Source organism: Chelonia mydas, chromosome 1 (genome assembly GCF_015237465.2).
Source record: "Chelonia mydas isolate rCheMyd1 chromosome 1, rCheMyd1.pri.v2, whole genome shotgun sequence".
NCBI lineage: Eukaryota > Metazoa > Chordata > Testudines > Cheloniidae > Chelonia > Chelonia mydas.
The window spans coordinates 192,929,061-192,945,559 of NC_057849.1; the positions used below are offsets into that span (position 1 = coordinate 192,929,061).

General features: G+C 41.7%; 1 protein-coding gene across 4 annotated transcripts; it reads right to left on the reverse strand.

The window, feature by feature from the left end:
• Positions 1-43: 43 nt before the first annotated feature.
• On the reverse strand, positions 44-15,122 carry LOC102939363 (PEST proteolytic signal containing nuclear protein). 4 transcript variants are annotated; one of them, XM_037907977.2, is made up of 6 exons: positions 14,800-15,122; positions 9,853-9,912; positions 7,325-7,545; positions 5,026-5,100; positions 2,609-2,664; positions 44-1,367 (listed from the first exon to the last, which is right to left on the reverse strand). In XM_037907977.2, the coding sequence occupies exons 1-6, from the start codon at positions 14,852-14,854 to the stop codon at positions 1,241-1,243; spliced, it is 594 nt and encodes a 197-aa protein (XP_037763905.1). In that variant the 5' UTR covers positions 14,855-15,122; the 3' UTR covers positions 44-1,240. The 4 variants fall into 4 exon arrangements, with proteins under 4 accessions (XP_037763905.1, XP_037763914.1, XP_037763929.1 ...); XM_037907986.2 differs by having other exon boundaries at positions 7,325-7,493; positions 14,800-15,116; XM_037908001.2 differs by lacking the exon at positions 9,853-9,912 and having other exon boundaries at positions 7,325-7,493.
• Between the last annotated feature and the right edge of the window lie 1,377 nt (positions 15,123-16,499).

Genomic DNA, 16,499 nt, shown 5'->3' on the forward strand with positions numbered 1-16,499 from the left:
GTAGTTTAGACTCCAAAAAAATGTATTGTTAGATTTTTTTTTAAAAGACATAACTGTCCTCAATTTTTGAAATTAAATGAAAATAGCTTAATGGAATTTAGACAACCCTCACCATGTTTGAAATCCTAACAGAGCACTGTACTAGTATATGAAATCCTGAAAATGAAGGTGATTACTAATGTCATTGCTCAAACTAGGTGCAAAAAAATAGCCTAGTGAATTTTTTTTTTTTTTTTTTAAGAACTGTTAGTCAGAAATATTAGTAATGCAGGTAACAAAAATGTCAAAATAAAGGAAGCGCATCTTACTGCTTATAAGTACAAAAACTAAGTCTCTGAATTTTTGGTGTGCTTTTATTCCTTTTAGGCATAATAAAGACGTTTAAACCAAATATGATGTTTAAATAAATTACATACTTTCATCTTTTTGGGGGTGGCTTTTCTATATTGATAACTGCCTTAATATTTGCTTATTCATTTAATTCACAAGGAAATGCTAACAAGCACTACTTATACTACTGACTAAGGAGCACGCTGTAGTGAATATTCTTTTAAGACTGTATCTAATATACAGCTAAGACCACTTCCTTAGGATGAACTAGACCACAGATAGACTATTACACACTTTACATAAAGTTTCAAAGGAAGATTAGAGCTAAAGCTACCATAGCACTCAGAGCAACACAATTCTTAGTTTGTGAAGAACAAAAAGTGACCAGAGGGGGAGGAAAAAAAAATTCAGGTTGTTAAGATTTCTACTGTCTAAATTTATGTTCAAATTAATAGCCCAATAACACTTCTAGCACAAGGCACTGTTCCCTCTCTATAACAGTGATCTTAGGATCCATATGTTTCATCTGATATAAAGAGGGAGCTAGAAGCCAGAGTGCAGTAGCATTCAACATTAACCTGATTAAAGAGACAGTAACCTTTTTTTGTCCACCTTAGTGTACGAGTTGCTGTGACCCAAAAAAAAAAAATTTAAAAAGTACCACTTCCAATTTCTTTATTTGTAACCTTTTGAAACTAATCACATAGAACTACAAAATTAGCAAATGCCTTGAAATCTGTATACAAAACATAAATTACCTCTAATTTCAAACTCAGTTATTACTGTACCACTCAATCCTTAGAAAAAGTGGCTCCAACACTAAATCTCAGACCATTCTTAAAAAAGGAAACTGTTCCTTTAATGTCACACCCTGCCCTCCCCCCCACACCCGAATTTCAACAGGTATCATTTAGTCATCATCCTCAGGGACATTGCCAAGATGAGATTTTATGTTCCGTTCCCATAACTTCTGGTTGTCAGAAAACCCATGCTTTCCTTTGTTGAAAGAATTTGGTCCTGCTGAGGTTGGTGTATCTCTGCAAAAAGAAAAACAACAATTAGATATGGAGATTAGTTTAATCAGATCCTTGGGAGAACTGGATGTGTGACTGGAATGTTTCAGCTTCACTTTGCTGTTTCATATCCAGCTTGTGTCAGGAGTGCCCAAAAGTTACAACTGTTGGTATGGCTCTTCAGGGGCTTCTTATGTGAAATGAGCTTAGTTCCCTCAGTTTGGTTTCCAGTGGACAGGTGTCTGTCACAAGAAGTCGTCACAAGTGGCAGTGTTGTCACCTGTCCCCAAAATTGATCCCTCCAAAATCAGCCTGAGACACCCGGGCAAGGGGGGAAGGGACAAGTTCCACTGCCGCTGCCTGTGAAATACTAGCTCTATGGATATAAAAAAAAACACAGGATCCAGGCCTGTCAATTTTGCATCTTTCAATAATAAGCCGACACTTTTTTTTTTTTTTTTTTTTTTTTTTTTTTTAAGAAATAAAATGTTAAACTGCTTTTAAAGTCTGAGACCCAAACTTAGCCATCATCTCTGGGTGCAACGTCACTGAAGACACCTCTGTTTATATTAGAGCCTAACTTGGCCCTCACTCTCTCAAAGTTGTAGCAGCCAGAAATTAAGTTTACAGTTGCATCCAGAGAATGTAAAAACCATTATATACTCATATTTTCAGTAAGAGTTAAGTCCCCATATGGAGAGATTATGCTGGTGTCTTAACGATAGCGTACTAAAGTACTTCTTATGGGCAAAATTCATTTAAAAAAACCCCATTCAACCCAAGCTCTTTTTTCCATATGCAGAGATTCAAGTTCTGAACAGACTACCCCAGTCGAGGAATATTTAGGGTAAGGGTGAAAGGGTAAAACCAGACAGACAGTTTGGGGTTGGGGAAATCTGGAGTTCGATAGAAGAAAAAAAAAACCACACACACACACAAGAGCAGAAGTAGTTTGCTTCTTTCAGTAACAACCACAAACTGCACCCAAATTTGCATCCTGTGGGAGGAAGAGGAACCTCTCTTCCCACTCTGGCAAAGCTAAGGGGGTATTTAAATGGGTGCATATCTGCAGGCCTGCATTTAGCCACAGCTGAAACATGAGAGGAATTCCAGTTGATAACGTCTCATTTCTGCAGAAAGTGACACTAAAGCTAACCTGTTTGCCCTTCATACATTTCTGGACCATATGCAGGACTTAATCTGAACTGTAGAAGGTCCATCCCTCCCACCCCTCCTTTGGAAGAATGAGGTTAAAGCTGATCTACCTTCCAATATTCTTCATGCGCATCTTTGCTTCTGGAGGCATTTCTTCTGGTTCACTCTAGTTAAAAAGAAAGAACATGGATGTTAGGGCGTAGTTAAACATTTTATTCTTCTCTTTTGAACATTCAGAAGCCAGACATGAAATGGAACTAACAATCTCTCAGGAAAGTAATAAGTTTTAGAGCACACAGTGCCTCTAGTCTATAAAGCCAAAAACAGGGGTAAAGAAGTTTGCATGTGATAAACAGATTCACACTATAGAGAAAGACCTTTATATTCAAATTCAGTAAGATGCCAGCAAACATGCAGTACAATTTATCAGCATCTACCGTTTTGGCAGCATGAGTTAATCACCTTCAACCATTTGCCTTCTAGGGCAGACTTACCCATCATATAATGTGTCACAATAACACCCCAGAAGCTGTATCATGACCTTTTAACATTCTGCAAGGGTAGGACACTAACAAGTGGCAATGCCTCACTAACATCAGGAAAATCTTGGGAGAGGAATGGTACTGATGTCAACCCTAAGGACTTCTTTCCTGTGTGTTGTCTCTTCTACCTCCACCCTCCCAATTTTCCTTCTTTTTTTCCCCCCTTCTCCTTTGTGCTCACAAGGTCTGCAGCAATCACAGCCATTACCACATATCATTCATCCAAGGTTTTTCTATACCATCCCATTAGCAATCGAAGTATTAAACAGGTTATTTAGCATTTCACACATGGAAGAGGGCCCGATGGGAAATGGACTGGCAATTGAAAAGCACTTGTGCAACGTGTGCAGAAATAAACTACTTGGCTTGTAAAGAGATAAATGAAGCTAAGCCAACTTTTGTATCCAGCTTTATGTATAAAACAGTATTTTGTGACAGAGAAGCATGGCAGGTGCAACTGAATCAGAAGTGTGGTAGTCAGGCTTATCTATGGTAGTCACTCAAGCAAAACACTCAAGATATACTAGGATTTGTCTCAAAGGAATGCATGGCCATGGTACAGATCAGTGAAGAACTGTACCATCAAGTACTCTAAATTACCCATCTTTTATTAAACTTAAAATGGAACACATTAAATAAAATATTACGTTTCATTCGCTACACTGTAGATCTAGCCCATACCTGAATGTCTCAGCAGTATTTAGATTCAGTACACAACAGGAGGAAGACAATTACATTAAAAACCACAAAAAGAGGGAGTATCTATTTGCCTTTCTCCTCCCTCTCACTCCAAGGAACATTGGCAGCACTTGGTGAGTTACAGAAAACAAATGTTGAGGAGTCAGGACCTCCTGAACAAACAGTCAGCTCTAAAGCAACCACATTGCCCTGTCTGTCTGCTTAACTCCATTTTAAAGTCTTAATTTGCGTGACCAATCTGCCTGTTCAAATGTATCCCTTACCCCCTCTTCCTTAATACACTATGGAGACCCATTGGTCCTGCTGATGAATGGAAACTCTTTTTGCATCTCACACTTGCAGTCTTGTGTTTCTGCCAACTCTGCTGAGGCCAAACCTCTCCATGCCCTTTCCCAATTAGCTGAATTGTTTACCACCACATTATTGCACTTCACTGGGGGGAGCATCATTTCTTTTCAGTTACTCTAGCCCCCCATCATCAAACCCATAGACAAAAAGCAGCACTGAGAATTTGAACTAGTTTCCTGCAGGGCAATCTGGAGATCTGGGCTCAAGTTCCATAAGTGAAAATGAAATTACTGGTCTCTTTTCTAGTGAAATTTTATTAACGTTTCTAATTATTGCATATATTGACCTTTGTCAGTTAACTGCTCATATATTTTTATGTACATGCTTTGCAGCTTGTGTAAAGTGGGGGTGCTTAAGCAGTTGTGGAAAAGCCTTGAAAGAATGTGGTTTAATTGGAAAGATTGGTCCTGGAAGGTAACTTATAAAAAAAAAGTCTGAAGAAAAGACCCCAATTATCAGGAATGGTGCTAACTGGTTTTAGCACGGAGCAGTACTAAAGTCATGTAGGTTCTGATAAATAATGTAATTAAAAAGATAAATTATTAACAATTTCATTGCTAATATCTGCTGTCCGGTGTCGGAGCCAGCCAAGCATCCCAGGTTTAGTCCTGTTGTAAGTATCTGACCAGTGCTTATAACGGCATGTTACTATAGGTGTTTAAGGCCCATTTGAAGTGTCCCTATAAGCACCATTCAACCTTTAGATTTAATCAAGAAATTTATGGTTGAATTGGTTTTGTGGTGGTATTCTGTATTACTGATAAAATAAAAAATTCCAACAACGTGTTTAAGGGAAACACTGGATCAGTTCTAAATTATAGTGCACTGACGTTTTTGTGGAGAAGCTTACAGAGTACCTACTCACACTGCCTAACTCTAACCAGCACTAACTGTTCCCCTCTGTAGTGAGCGCCAGCCATCAAGTGGTATTTACTTACATCATCATCTTCATTGAAAACTGCTGCTACAGAAAGGGTTTTTGGAGCAAGGGTGGGAGCAGGCTCTTTAGGTTTCTGAAATAGATTGAAAACACACCAAATGAAATCCGACAGGTCTGCTTACTTGACTAGGATCCATTTAACCTTTCAAAAGACTTTTTAAAAATGGAATTCATTAAACATCTTTAAAAAATTACTTCAATTTCAGTGAAGACATGCATAAGTTAACTTCTAACTGGCTAAACTAAAAGTCAAGGTAGTTCTCTGAAGTAGACAGAAAATAGTTTTCCAGTAACAGGACAAGGGAGCATCTGTCCATTTGGGCAAGATGTTTTCTGATGAACTAGTCCGATCCTCCCAGATTTCAATTCCCTACAAGCAAGTATTAGTTTTTTTTGCAAACATGCATATTACAGGGGCACGTGGCTACTGGTGCATGACATGGGAAATGAAATCAGAATCTGAGAAGCTTGTGACAACTATGTCTCAAAAATAACACACACAGGATTGGGCCATATCCCCATCTGTTCTTTATTCTTGAGGCCGCACTGGAGTATTTAAGTCTGTCAACTGCAAGAGGCTGAGCATGTTTGTCTTTTTGTACTTTAACAGGTCTTAGAATTTTTCTTGATTGAACAATCAAATGCTTTTTAACTAATGTTTCCAATTCAGAAGCAGAAGGTAGCATCAGTCTGTTTCATACAGGGGGTCTTTGTTGGAAAAACCTCAATTTACACTTCCCAACAGACACCTTCCTCTACTCAAAACATATCCAGCCATCAAAATCTGAGACATTTTTGTACTCTGTATAATGCAAAAGGAATCAAAATTAATGACTCCAAAGAAAAATAAGATGACAATGTTTAAACTGCTGGTAATAACTTTGATTTACATAGCATCATCCTGCTCTAGTGCACAATGCTTCCTCACTTCTGTAGTATTATGGAGACATTCTGCATACATTTACACTCTGTGGTCATACATACAGTAGTGGGTTTTGGGGAGGAACAGGATTAGGTTCAGTGTGTCAATGCAGCCACATCTATTCATTATCCTACCTGTAAGGAACAATTGCTGCTAAGAAGTTTATCTTCCCTAGAAGCATTAACACAGACCACTAGGATAGGCCAGAGGGCAGGGAAAAAATAATTATCCCAAATTTGGATGCAAACGTAGTTGAACCACTGAGCTAGAAATCCTAAGAGCCAATTGAACTTGCTAGTGGCTCAAAAGGCATCTTTGTCAATTTTTCAAGGACTGTGTTTACCTTATTGTGTATGTTCTAAAATGGTTTTTGTTTTGTTTTTCTGATTTGAAAGCAACATGCCCTTAGAAAAACATCCTACTGAGCAATCTTTTGCTCCTGGTTTGTAAAATGCTGACGTACCTACAGAGTTCTTGAGGAATAGAGATTGAACTGAACCTATTTAGAGATTTACAATGGACACTTCACTGTGGTATTTGAGAACTGTGTAAGAATTACATTTATAAACAAGCATATGCTTGCCTGTCCCAGAATAGTGAACAATGAAGCAGGTTAGTCAATGGGAAAAGTAAAGATCCATTTGATTGGTAACAAACGGGAAACCTCTTCAATTTAATTTAATACATCCACATAAACAAACAGGAGAAGGAATTATCAAATCTGTCCTGGACAACAGAGGATTAGGATTCTTGGAAACATAGCATGGCAATGAGGCCCATTTCCTGTACATTCTGCAGATACTGATCTCAGCACGTATTACATTCTAGTATCTTTAAATCAAGCCATCCAAGAGGCGTTTGTATAAATTAGACTAATTGGCCTTGTGACAGAAGAAGCAAAAATGAAAGATACATTTTCCAATGCAAAAGTAATATCTTAGAAGTTAAAGATGACAAAGAATTACTAGTCCACCCACAGGTGTCAGTGCAAGATACAGTTCTTTTCCCTCCATCTAGTTATAAGTGTCCTGAGCATTGAAGCTTCCGGCACTGCTTCAGGAAGCTATTCCAGGCTTAGATCTTAGAGAATTATTTCAGATATTCAAGGACAATTTAGAGTTAATTTTGTCCCATTACTCTTCCTCTCTCTTAGACAACTCTAAACAATTCTCACTGGTGTTATACACTTAAAATACTTACTAGAACAAAAGGATAGGCCCCACAACACTTCCCCACATGTCAACTTCAATATTTTTAATCAACCTACCCACATTAAGTTTCATTAACTTTCTCTCCAAGTCAGTCCCTCAAGAATAAAATACTCTCTTGGTCTTAGGTTTCCTTTAAAAATAAAACAAACATTCAAACAACTTACATTTGCTCCAAGTTTGATGGATATCACAGGTGCCTTCTTTGTTGTCTGACTGCCTATGGCAAATCCAAACTTGGACATTTTGGCAGGAGCAGGCTTTGTGGTGAAATCTTCAGCTTCTTCATCAGCTACCCGTTTCTCTGCACTGCGACTCGAACTTTCCCCTCCATTACTGGAAGAAACAGTCTTAGTTTTCACAGGTTTTTCTGCCTCTTCTTCAGGTCCTGGTGAAGTCGAAACAACTTACCAAGATGAGCTATTTTTACTGAGCAGATTGTTGGGAGCAGCAACCTCATAAAGCATTGTTATGGGGAGGGTACTTACAGTGCCAGCAGTCTCCACCACTGCTGCATATACAGCAGACAGCATGTAGAGACAAACAGTGAAAGAAACTGCAAGCACTTAACTAAAGTAGTACAAAAAAAGTCTTTATATATACAAAAGTCTGAAAAAGCATTTAAGCATCAGATCACTGTTAATATGGGACTAAGTTTATCTAGACAGTTACACTTAATTTTTTAACAGTCTTCTGGGGTCTAGGTTGCACAAGTTAACATTTCACATTTGGAGTCCCAGTTTCAAACCTAGTGTACACAATTTAATTTAAGATTAGACACAGATTTGTTTACATAAAAAATGCCCATGTCAGTCTATACATAGGATCCCTTAGCAGATCATTAAAACCATACAAGTAGTTGAGATTGGTAGTCTTAACTTAATTTCTAATCACTGCTTGTCTACATCCCTCAATTCAATATAACTGACAGATTCTGTTTCAGGAGGAAATCAGCACCAGAATCGCTAACTGAAGCAAAGTGCTTTTGAGAAGCTTGTATCACGCCTGGGTTTGCAAACTCATGGGAAATGCCCTTTTCCTGTGAAAATGACCCATCCAGCACAACACTCCCATCACACCTGTGCTCATATACAGAGCTCCCTCAGCCACACCAAGTGAAAAAAACGGTACTCGGAAGTTTCACTATGCTCCTGGAGTTGGTGGAACAGTACACACATGGGCACAGCTTGCTCCTCTGCTGCTGCAAGAGCAGGAAGAAGAGAAAAAACCAATGGAGAATGGTCAGAAAAGGAGGGAGTTCACATCAGTGGTCTGAGGACAATATTACCACGTTTGGGACCCAACTACGTCCCTTGCTACGAGGGAAAGCAGGGGATGGGAGCACCACACAGGCAGCAAATTCAGACCTTGAGTGAAGGGTCTGCTTTGCACTGCCCACTAGCAACTGTCAGCAACCATGTGGAAAAAACAGCAATTCAAAACTGGGGACGATTACCAAGATTGTAGCCTTAGGGGAAAGAAACAAAATCCGGAGAAACAGAGGGGCTAGAGAAACAGGGAAATCTGTGACAGGGGAAGTCATACTCTGTTTTAGCATAACAGAAGTCTTTAAATACATATTTAAATCTCAAATATGATGCCTCCATAATACAGCACCACTATTTTTCCTAAGTATGAATGCATGGTGCCCTCTCTACCCATCCTCCATCTATGGTAACTCTTCACTTAACATTGTAGTTATGTTCCTGAAAAATGAGACTTTAAGAGAAACAATGTTAAGCAAATCCAATTTCCCCATAAGAATTAATGTAAATGGGGGGGGGGGGTTTAGGTTCCAGGGAAATATTTTTCACCAGACAAATAAATATACACATATATACACACACACACACACCCCAGTATAAGTTATAAACAATTTAATACTATACACAGCAATGATGATTGCGAAGCTTGGTTGAGGTGGTCAAGTCTAAGGGTGGGATATTTCCCAGGGAATGCCTTACTGCTAAATGATGAACTAACACTCGGCTGAGCCCTCAAGGGTTAACACATTGTTGTTAATGTAGCCTCACACTCTACAAGGCAGAACAAATGGAGGGGGGGAGACAGCATGGCAGACAGAGACACACACCGTGTGTGTGTGTCAGACAGGCACACACACATTGCCCTTTTAAGTACACTGACCCCACTATAATTACATTGCCTTTTAAAGTAGCTCAGCAAGTTAGGACCGCAGCTGCTCCCAGCAAGCTCCCTCCGTCCTGAGCCCCGTCATGTCATGTCCCGTCCTCCGCCCCACTCTAGAGAGATGGGGTAAGCGGGGGGACAGGAGCAGGGAGAAACCTTGACATTAGCGTGCCCCCCTTCCCCCGCACAGCAAGCAGGAGGCTCCCTGGAGCAGCTCCAAGGCAGAGGGCAGGAGCTGCATATGGCAGTGGGGGGAGGGACAGCTGAACTGCCTGGCAATTGATAGCCTGCTGGGCGGCTGCCGCACAGGGAACTTAGAGGAGCGGGGAGTTGATAGGGTGGCTGCTGGTCCACCCTGGTTCCAAGCCCCCACCAGCTAGCTGCAATGGGCTGCTCTTTCTGCAAGCAGTAGACAAAGCAAGCAGCTGCCAAATAACATTATAAGGGAGCACTGCGCAACTTTAAACGAGCATGTTCTCTAATTAATCAGCAACGTAACAACAAAACAACGTTAACCGGGACGATTTTAAGGGAGGAGTTACTGTACCTATAATTTCCTGCCATGCTTTCCAAGTCATACAAACTGCCTGTCCATGATGTTTCTTGACTGGGGAGCAAAATATATTGTTAACTCACTGTTTCAGTCAGCAAAACAACAACAACTAGATGCAACCAACTTAGAACAGTTATTTTACCCTTGGGAGCATAATAGACAGTGAAACTGACTAGGAGCTCAATGGTAATTAGTTTCACTATCCATGAGCAATGCAAGTCTGTGCTGCTACCCAGCTTGACTTAGGAAGAGAGAAATAAATGTGGGGGTAAGGAAAGAATAAAGTTAAGGACAAGTGAGACAGAATCAAGAGGAAGAAGGAGACATAAAAAAGTTAATTAGGAACAGCAATGTTCCTAGTTCTAATGCTAGTAATTCCATCTGACACTTCTGAATGCACATTACAGAGCAATTTTTCTAAGTGTGCCTTAAAGCAGCTCTAAGTGCAAGACTAGTCTTTCATGTAATCAACCAAAGTTTTAATTCCTAACTTTAGAAAATGGTAGTTTAGGATAGGGCATATTTAATCCAAAATGTTTCAGGCAGAGAAACATCACTGTACTTGGAATATGTTGTCTTGCCAATGGAACATAAATAACCCTTTCTTAAAATGCTGAAAGATATTTCTCTAATGATGATGATCACAGCAACAAGAAGATCTTGTCACAAAGTTTACTATACAGCCCCACTGTCTAATTAAGCTTAAGTTCAATCAGTAAAGTGTGGAAGTTCAGAAGCCAGTTTTAGCAACTACACTCAGAGGTCCGAACTGAAAGGAAGGGAAGGCCTGGGAATCTCAAAATGTAAATTCAAAAATGGGTTATTCTGAGAGAAAACCCTTGCTGGCTCGCAGGCTAGGGAATCACCAAGAGAAGGAATGAGTGTAATGAGCCAACAGGATTTTATATATATATTTTAAAAAGCAATAAAACATTTTCCCAGTCAGCAGTCTGGCCAACTCATTCTCTACTTTGTGGTATTTTATTTTCTTCTCTTTCATTCCTCATTTTAGAATTTTTTCTTGCTTTATCTGAAGGAACAGAAACTGAGGCAGTGTGTTTATTGCTGACAAGCAGCTTGTAAATTTTGACTACAAGAGCAAAACAGAGTGATGTGTGTATTCATGGAAGAGTCTGAGGAATAACTGAAGAGTGATTATGCAGATCGGACACCCTCAATAAGAGTGCTGGGAAGTACACAACTAAGAAAAAAAATGTAGTTATGCATCAGTAAGTATAACATGCTTGCACTCAGACTGGCTAAGAACTGAATTTCTGGCAATTATGTATTTGAATTGATAATGCAATATTTAAGTAGTTAGCCAAAGTTGGATTATAGTTTTATTAATATTTCAAGATTAGCCAAAAATTAATTACCTATACTGGAAGTTTAGACAAGACTGATAAGTCTTCTCTGAATCTATTCCTGGAACAGTACAGATTGTTCGTTGGCAAGGATTACAAGTGAACTGGAATCTCAATCATTTCAAGAAACCCTCTCACAGGTGCCCATATATAACAAGTTTCAGGTAACTGATAAATGGGGCAAGCAGAGAGGGGTTTAGAGCTTAGTTCCTGTTCTGAAATTGTGTGCACTTCTCTTCGTTAAGAATGTAGGACTTGAGTCTACTGAAAATCTTGCAGAAATCAGATGAGCTTGCATAACCATGCCAAGTAATCAATTTTCGAAGAGATGCAGCAATATGTGCTGAATATCAGAGGAACAAGATAAAGCCCTTTATATGTAAGTGCTGCACTAAAATTCTATATGCAGTAAGGTTAGACAATAAACGGATCTCAAGGTTAGAACCACTATAACATTACACATGTTATGCATAACATTAGTATTGAATAGGAAAAGTGTATGATGATGATTTTCAGGACTTTAAAGCCACTTGTGTGTCCCCCACATTCTCCTATTCTCTCTCCCACCCTTCTCTTTCTGAAAATCACTAGCCTCTATCACCACCATTCTTTGTGCCTCTCACAGCCCGCCACTCTGAGCTAAGCAAGATTATATTTTTATAGAAATTAACGTTTCTTCCTATAGAAGCCCCAATGTATTGCATTTCTGAAGTCTTTCTTCTGCAAGAATTTCTAAGCACTTCCCTATTAAGCCATAGGGAGCCAAATTATGTATTTTAAGGCTAGATTTAAACCTTTCTAGGGCTCCAAACACTATAAGAAGGAAGTACAGTACAGAGACAGGGGAAGCTCTTAGTAGGAACATGTTTCATCAGTGTATCAGTTATGCCTTTCTAGAGTATGATTTTTACAAAGGGAGATGAGCTTACTCATTCAGAAAGGGCAAAAAAAGAGACTCTACCCAGACCAGACATTTGCTTTTATGGAACAACTAAATCATTATCTTTAAAAAACATTAATGGCAAACCTGGAATACTGATAACTAAAAGCTGAACTCTAACTACTGCACTCAAGGAGCAGATGAGTCTTGTCCTCTTTTTACTTTCAACAATTGAGTCTTTTCTTTCCCAAAATTGGCTTCCAGGACAGCCTGTCGAGGTGGTGTGAACAGAGCTACATTTAAGACCAGTAGCGGATTGCTAGCAGCAAAAGTTTCCCTACAGAAACTTCACTTGCCTGATGAGCTGCAAAATGTTTAAAGCAGCCCCGTGAAAATTTCCCTTAAGTACTCTGTTTCTGTAGGTAATAAGAAATCTAGATACTAGTCTTCTCGTTGCAAAGCTGTTCTTGAATTAGGTTTACCAACTGTTCTCAAGTGGAATATTTTAGCCTCTCTCTAAGCCCCACAGTGCATTTGGGTTTTTGTGCTTTCATATTCTTTTTTCTAATGCCAACCAGATCATATTCCACCTCTTTTCTACCTCCCATAAGCATCACTGCTATTTTCATAACTACCCAGACCTGTGCTCTGTATTTAGGTCATAGCTAGATGGAGGAGTGTTGCTTCAAGGAAGAACTACTCACTTGCAAGTCAACAAGGACATATAAGTGAGCAGTTTTCACTCTCTTTTCTGTGTAGGTTGTGCATCTGATAAACAGGACTGGCAACGATGCTAATTTTATAGCTTCTCAAGTTTCTGCATTGCTCATCCAATATATCTCTTGCCTCTGGGCAAGGTTGAGAGTTCCGGACCCCAGTGTAGGACTATTAAGAGTCACATCAGAACAAGAGCACTTCCCACCTATGTTCATTTTGGAAGGCCTTCAGCAACTCAGGAAAAAATTCAAGTTTCTAAAGAGCAAGGAATAACTCCAGTATCTTGGCCAACCTTCCACTTTAATTAAAATAATGTTCTACTGTCCACGGTTGTGTGTGGGCCACTGAAGACTGCATGTCTGCAAAACTAGTCAGTCACTGAATTACTAGCATCTAATTTACTGTTTCCTACAGCACTGAGGTTTAAGGAACTATGCAAAACCAAATGTTTTTGTACAGATAACTATCTGTATAGAGGACTAAAATGACACTACTTATGTGCCTATCTGAAGATATTCTCACTTGTCAAGCCTGTTTTAATTAGTTTAAAGCCTTCATTTAATTGCTAGAGAGTGGCCCCATCTGAAGTCCCAATGAGTTATGTTTAAACCAAAAAGGAGGAAAGGGTCAGCCTTTGGCTTGGCAAATATACCGCCAGTAGGAAGATGAGGGGGGAAAAACATTCAGTTTTCCAAGACAATGGACAATAAATGATGTGCTGGTAGATTCTAATAGCAGACTCAAACATTAACCTCATTTTCACTTTATATATAAAAAAAAATCTTGTAAACTGCTACCAAAAAGAGTATAATGTTTAAAGTAGTGTGTAAGGAAAATTATAGTTTACTGAGAACTGTAGAGGCACCATTTAACCATAAAATAAGCTGAACCTTAAGAGGTAGAAGTATTGTAGATCCTTTGGAGTTACGATATACATTATTTCTCTCAATATTTGGTAGAGTTACTCATTGGGCAGTTCGGTAACAAAATATATGTATTTGTTTATGCAAATTAACCTACTGGATACCTTAACTTAAAAAAAATAAGAATCAGGGAATATGACAAAAAAATTGACATCCCTGGACAATACTAAGGCCAATCCTGCAGTCTTCATCCAGGCAAGATCCCCACTGAACGACAGGAGCTTTACCCAACTAAGCACTGCAGGATCAAGTCCTCTAACTTCAAAGATCAAGTTTAACTACTCGGTACAATCCAGTAAGAGTGGACCACACCAAGTTAATGACTAGACTGCCATTTTTCCTCTGATTCAAGTAGCCAAAAAAAAAACAAAACCCAAAGCCTATGCCATGAAACCTAATTTCAAAGATGTGGGTACCAAATTTACTGAGATCAAACTCTCTATCAGGCTGGTCTAGTGGTCTTAAGGCATCACAGGAGGACAACCCCTCTCCCTGGTGCCCCTCCCCAGCATAGGTGCTGGAACTAAGGGTGCGGGGGGGGGGGGGGGGGAGAGGGAGATGCTGCAACACCCGCCCGGTCTTGAAATGGTTCCTGTCACATACAGGGTTTACAGCGCGGTTCAATAGCTCTCAGCACCCCCGCTACACAATTTGTCCCTGCTCCCCAGCCGTAGAGCTCCAGGCCTGAGCAGGTCGGTCCCGGTCAGCGCAGGTGACACCCCCACGCTGCTGCGGCCAGCGACCGCCGCGCCCGGGCCCCGCATTTCCCTCGCTAGGCATGAAGCCATCCAGCCAGGGCGGGCCGGTGACTCACCCCAAGCGGCCAACCGCCCGCGGGCCGCACTGAAGCCACCCGGAGCCAGACACGGCTCCCTGGCTCCGCAGCTGGGCAGGCGGCCGGACTCTGAGCAGCCGGAGACCGCGCCCCGGGCCCCCCCCGCCCGGGCCCTTCCCCGCCCCCCAGAGGACCCCGCCCGGGTCCCCTCCCCTTGCCCGCCCTCGGGTCCCCCATGCGCGGGGAAGGGGGGATATGGGGTGAGCGGCGCTGCGTGTTCACCTCCGTCTGCCTGCGGCTGCGTCGGCTTCTCCTCTCCCGCTTTGCTGTCCGCCATTTTCCCCCACCGCCTCCCCCCGGCTCCTGAGCATGCGCGTTAGCCTGCTTTAGTTCTCCCGCTCCCTCCCTGCCATACAGGAGGGGCGGCGGCCCCAGAACCTCGAGAAAGAACTCGCCCCCTGTGGCTGGGAGTGACGAAGCCGGAAACGGTCAGCGCGTCACATGTCTCAGGGCAGCGGCGCTTCCGCTTATGCGGCCAGACGCTCCTCGACGCAGGGCAAGCTGACTTCCGCTGCGTATGTGACCGCTGCAGAGGAACGCAGAAAGCAATAAGCCGCTCTCTCATTGGTCAGGAGGAATGGCTCCGTCCTAACCAATCAGGGTGCCACTTGGGCATGGTTGGTGATGAGCACTGGAGATTTAAAGGGCCAGGAGAGAAGGTAACCTCTCATCCCCCTTAACATAGGTTTTTCTGCCCCAGTGGGCTGGGAGGTGGGGGACAGGCAGAGAGCGACACACACGGTGCCCCACGTAATGGCAGGACAACGTGGAGCGAATACACGTCATATGAGAGCCTGGCTGCTGCACCATCAGCCCTCCATTCGAGGCTGATCTCTACCACAGATTTACATGTGCGTCCGTTCCTGGACCCACAGATCCGCCTGCACTTGGTACAGACACAGGTCACGCCGGGCCTGGCCGCCACTGCTCCAGAGTGAGCTGACCCAAAGCCCAGTGACGTCAATGGACAGACCATGGGTTTGAGATCAGGCCCACCATCTGATGCTGAACTTCTGAGCCCTGAGAAAGGAGAGTCCTTTCGCTCAGACAGACAGGAACAGCTCACAGCTTTAAAAACAGAAGTCCCAGGTTCAGTCTCTGCTACCAATGACACAGCCAGGAGCATGCTGTTACAAGGGATGGCAAACAGGAAGAACTGAACTATTCTTGGTTTCAGAGTAACAGCTGCGTTAGTCTGTGTTCGCAAAAAGAACAGGAGTACTTGTGGCACCTTAGAGACTAACCAATTTATTTGAGCATAAGCTTTCGTGAGCTACAGCTCACTTCATCGGATGCATACTGTGGAAAATACAGAAGATGTTTTTATACACACAGACCATGAAAAAATGGGTGTTTATCACTACAAAAGGTTTTCTCTCCTCCCACCCCACTCTCCTGCTGGTAATAGCTTATCTAAAGTGATCACTCTCCATACAATGTGTATGATAATCAAGGTGGGCCTATTGTTGGGTGTTGTAGCTACATTGATCCCAGGATATGACAGAGACAATCTTCATATTACCTCATAAGAGTCTCAGGGTTGGAAGGGACCTCAGGAGGTCATCTAGTCCAACCCCCTGCTCAAACTAGGGCCAATCCCCAATTTTTGCCCCAGATCCCTAAATGGCCCCCTCAAGGATTGAACTCACAACCGTGGGTTTAGCAGGCCAATGCTCATCCACCTTGCCTCTCTATGAATCTGTGACGCTTGGGACAAGCTTCCCTGTCCCCACTCCGCCCAGACCCCACTGCTGGTGGATGACCCACATATAAAGTTTCATGAGCTGGCTGACAACTGAATCTTTTAGCTCAGGCAGAAGGTCCACAATCCTGAGGTCCCAGATTTGATCCCTGATGATGATGTCCTAGGGCCAGGTGAAGCATTTCTGCTTGTATATATTCTATTCCTGTTTTCATTTTTA

Coding starts and splice junctions, on each gene's coding strand:
- LOC102939363 (XM_037907977.2), bottom strand. CDS start 14,854: ATGGCGGACAGCAAAGCGGGAGAGGAGAAGCCGACGCAGCCGCAGGCA. Junction 9,913..14,799: donor GCAGCCGCAGGCAGACGGAG/GTGAACACGCAG, acceptor TTTGCTCCCCAG/TCAAGAAACATCATGGACAG. Junction 5,101..7,324: donor CCATCAAACTTGGAGCAAAT/GTAAGTTGTTTG, acceptor AATCTATTTCAG/AAACCTAAAGAGCCTGCTCC.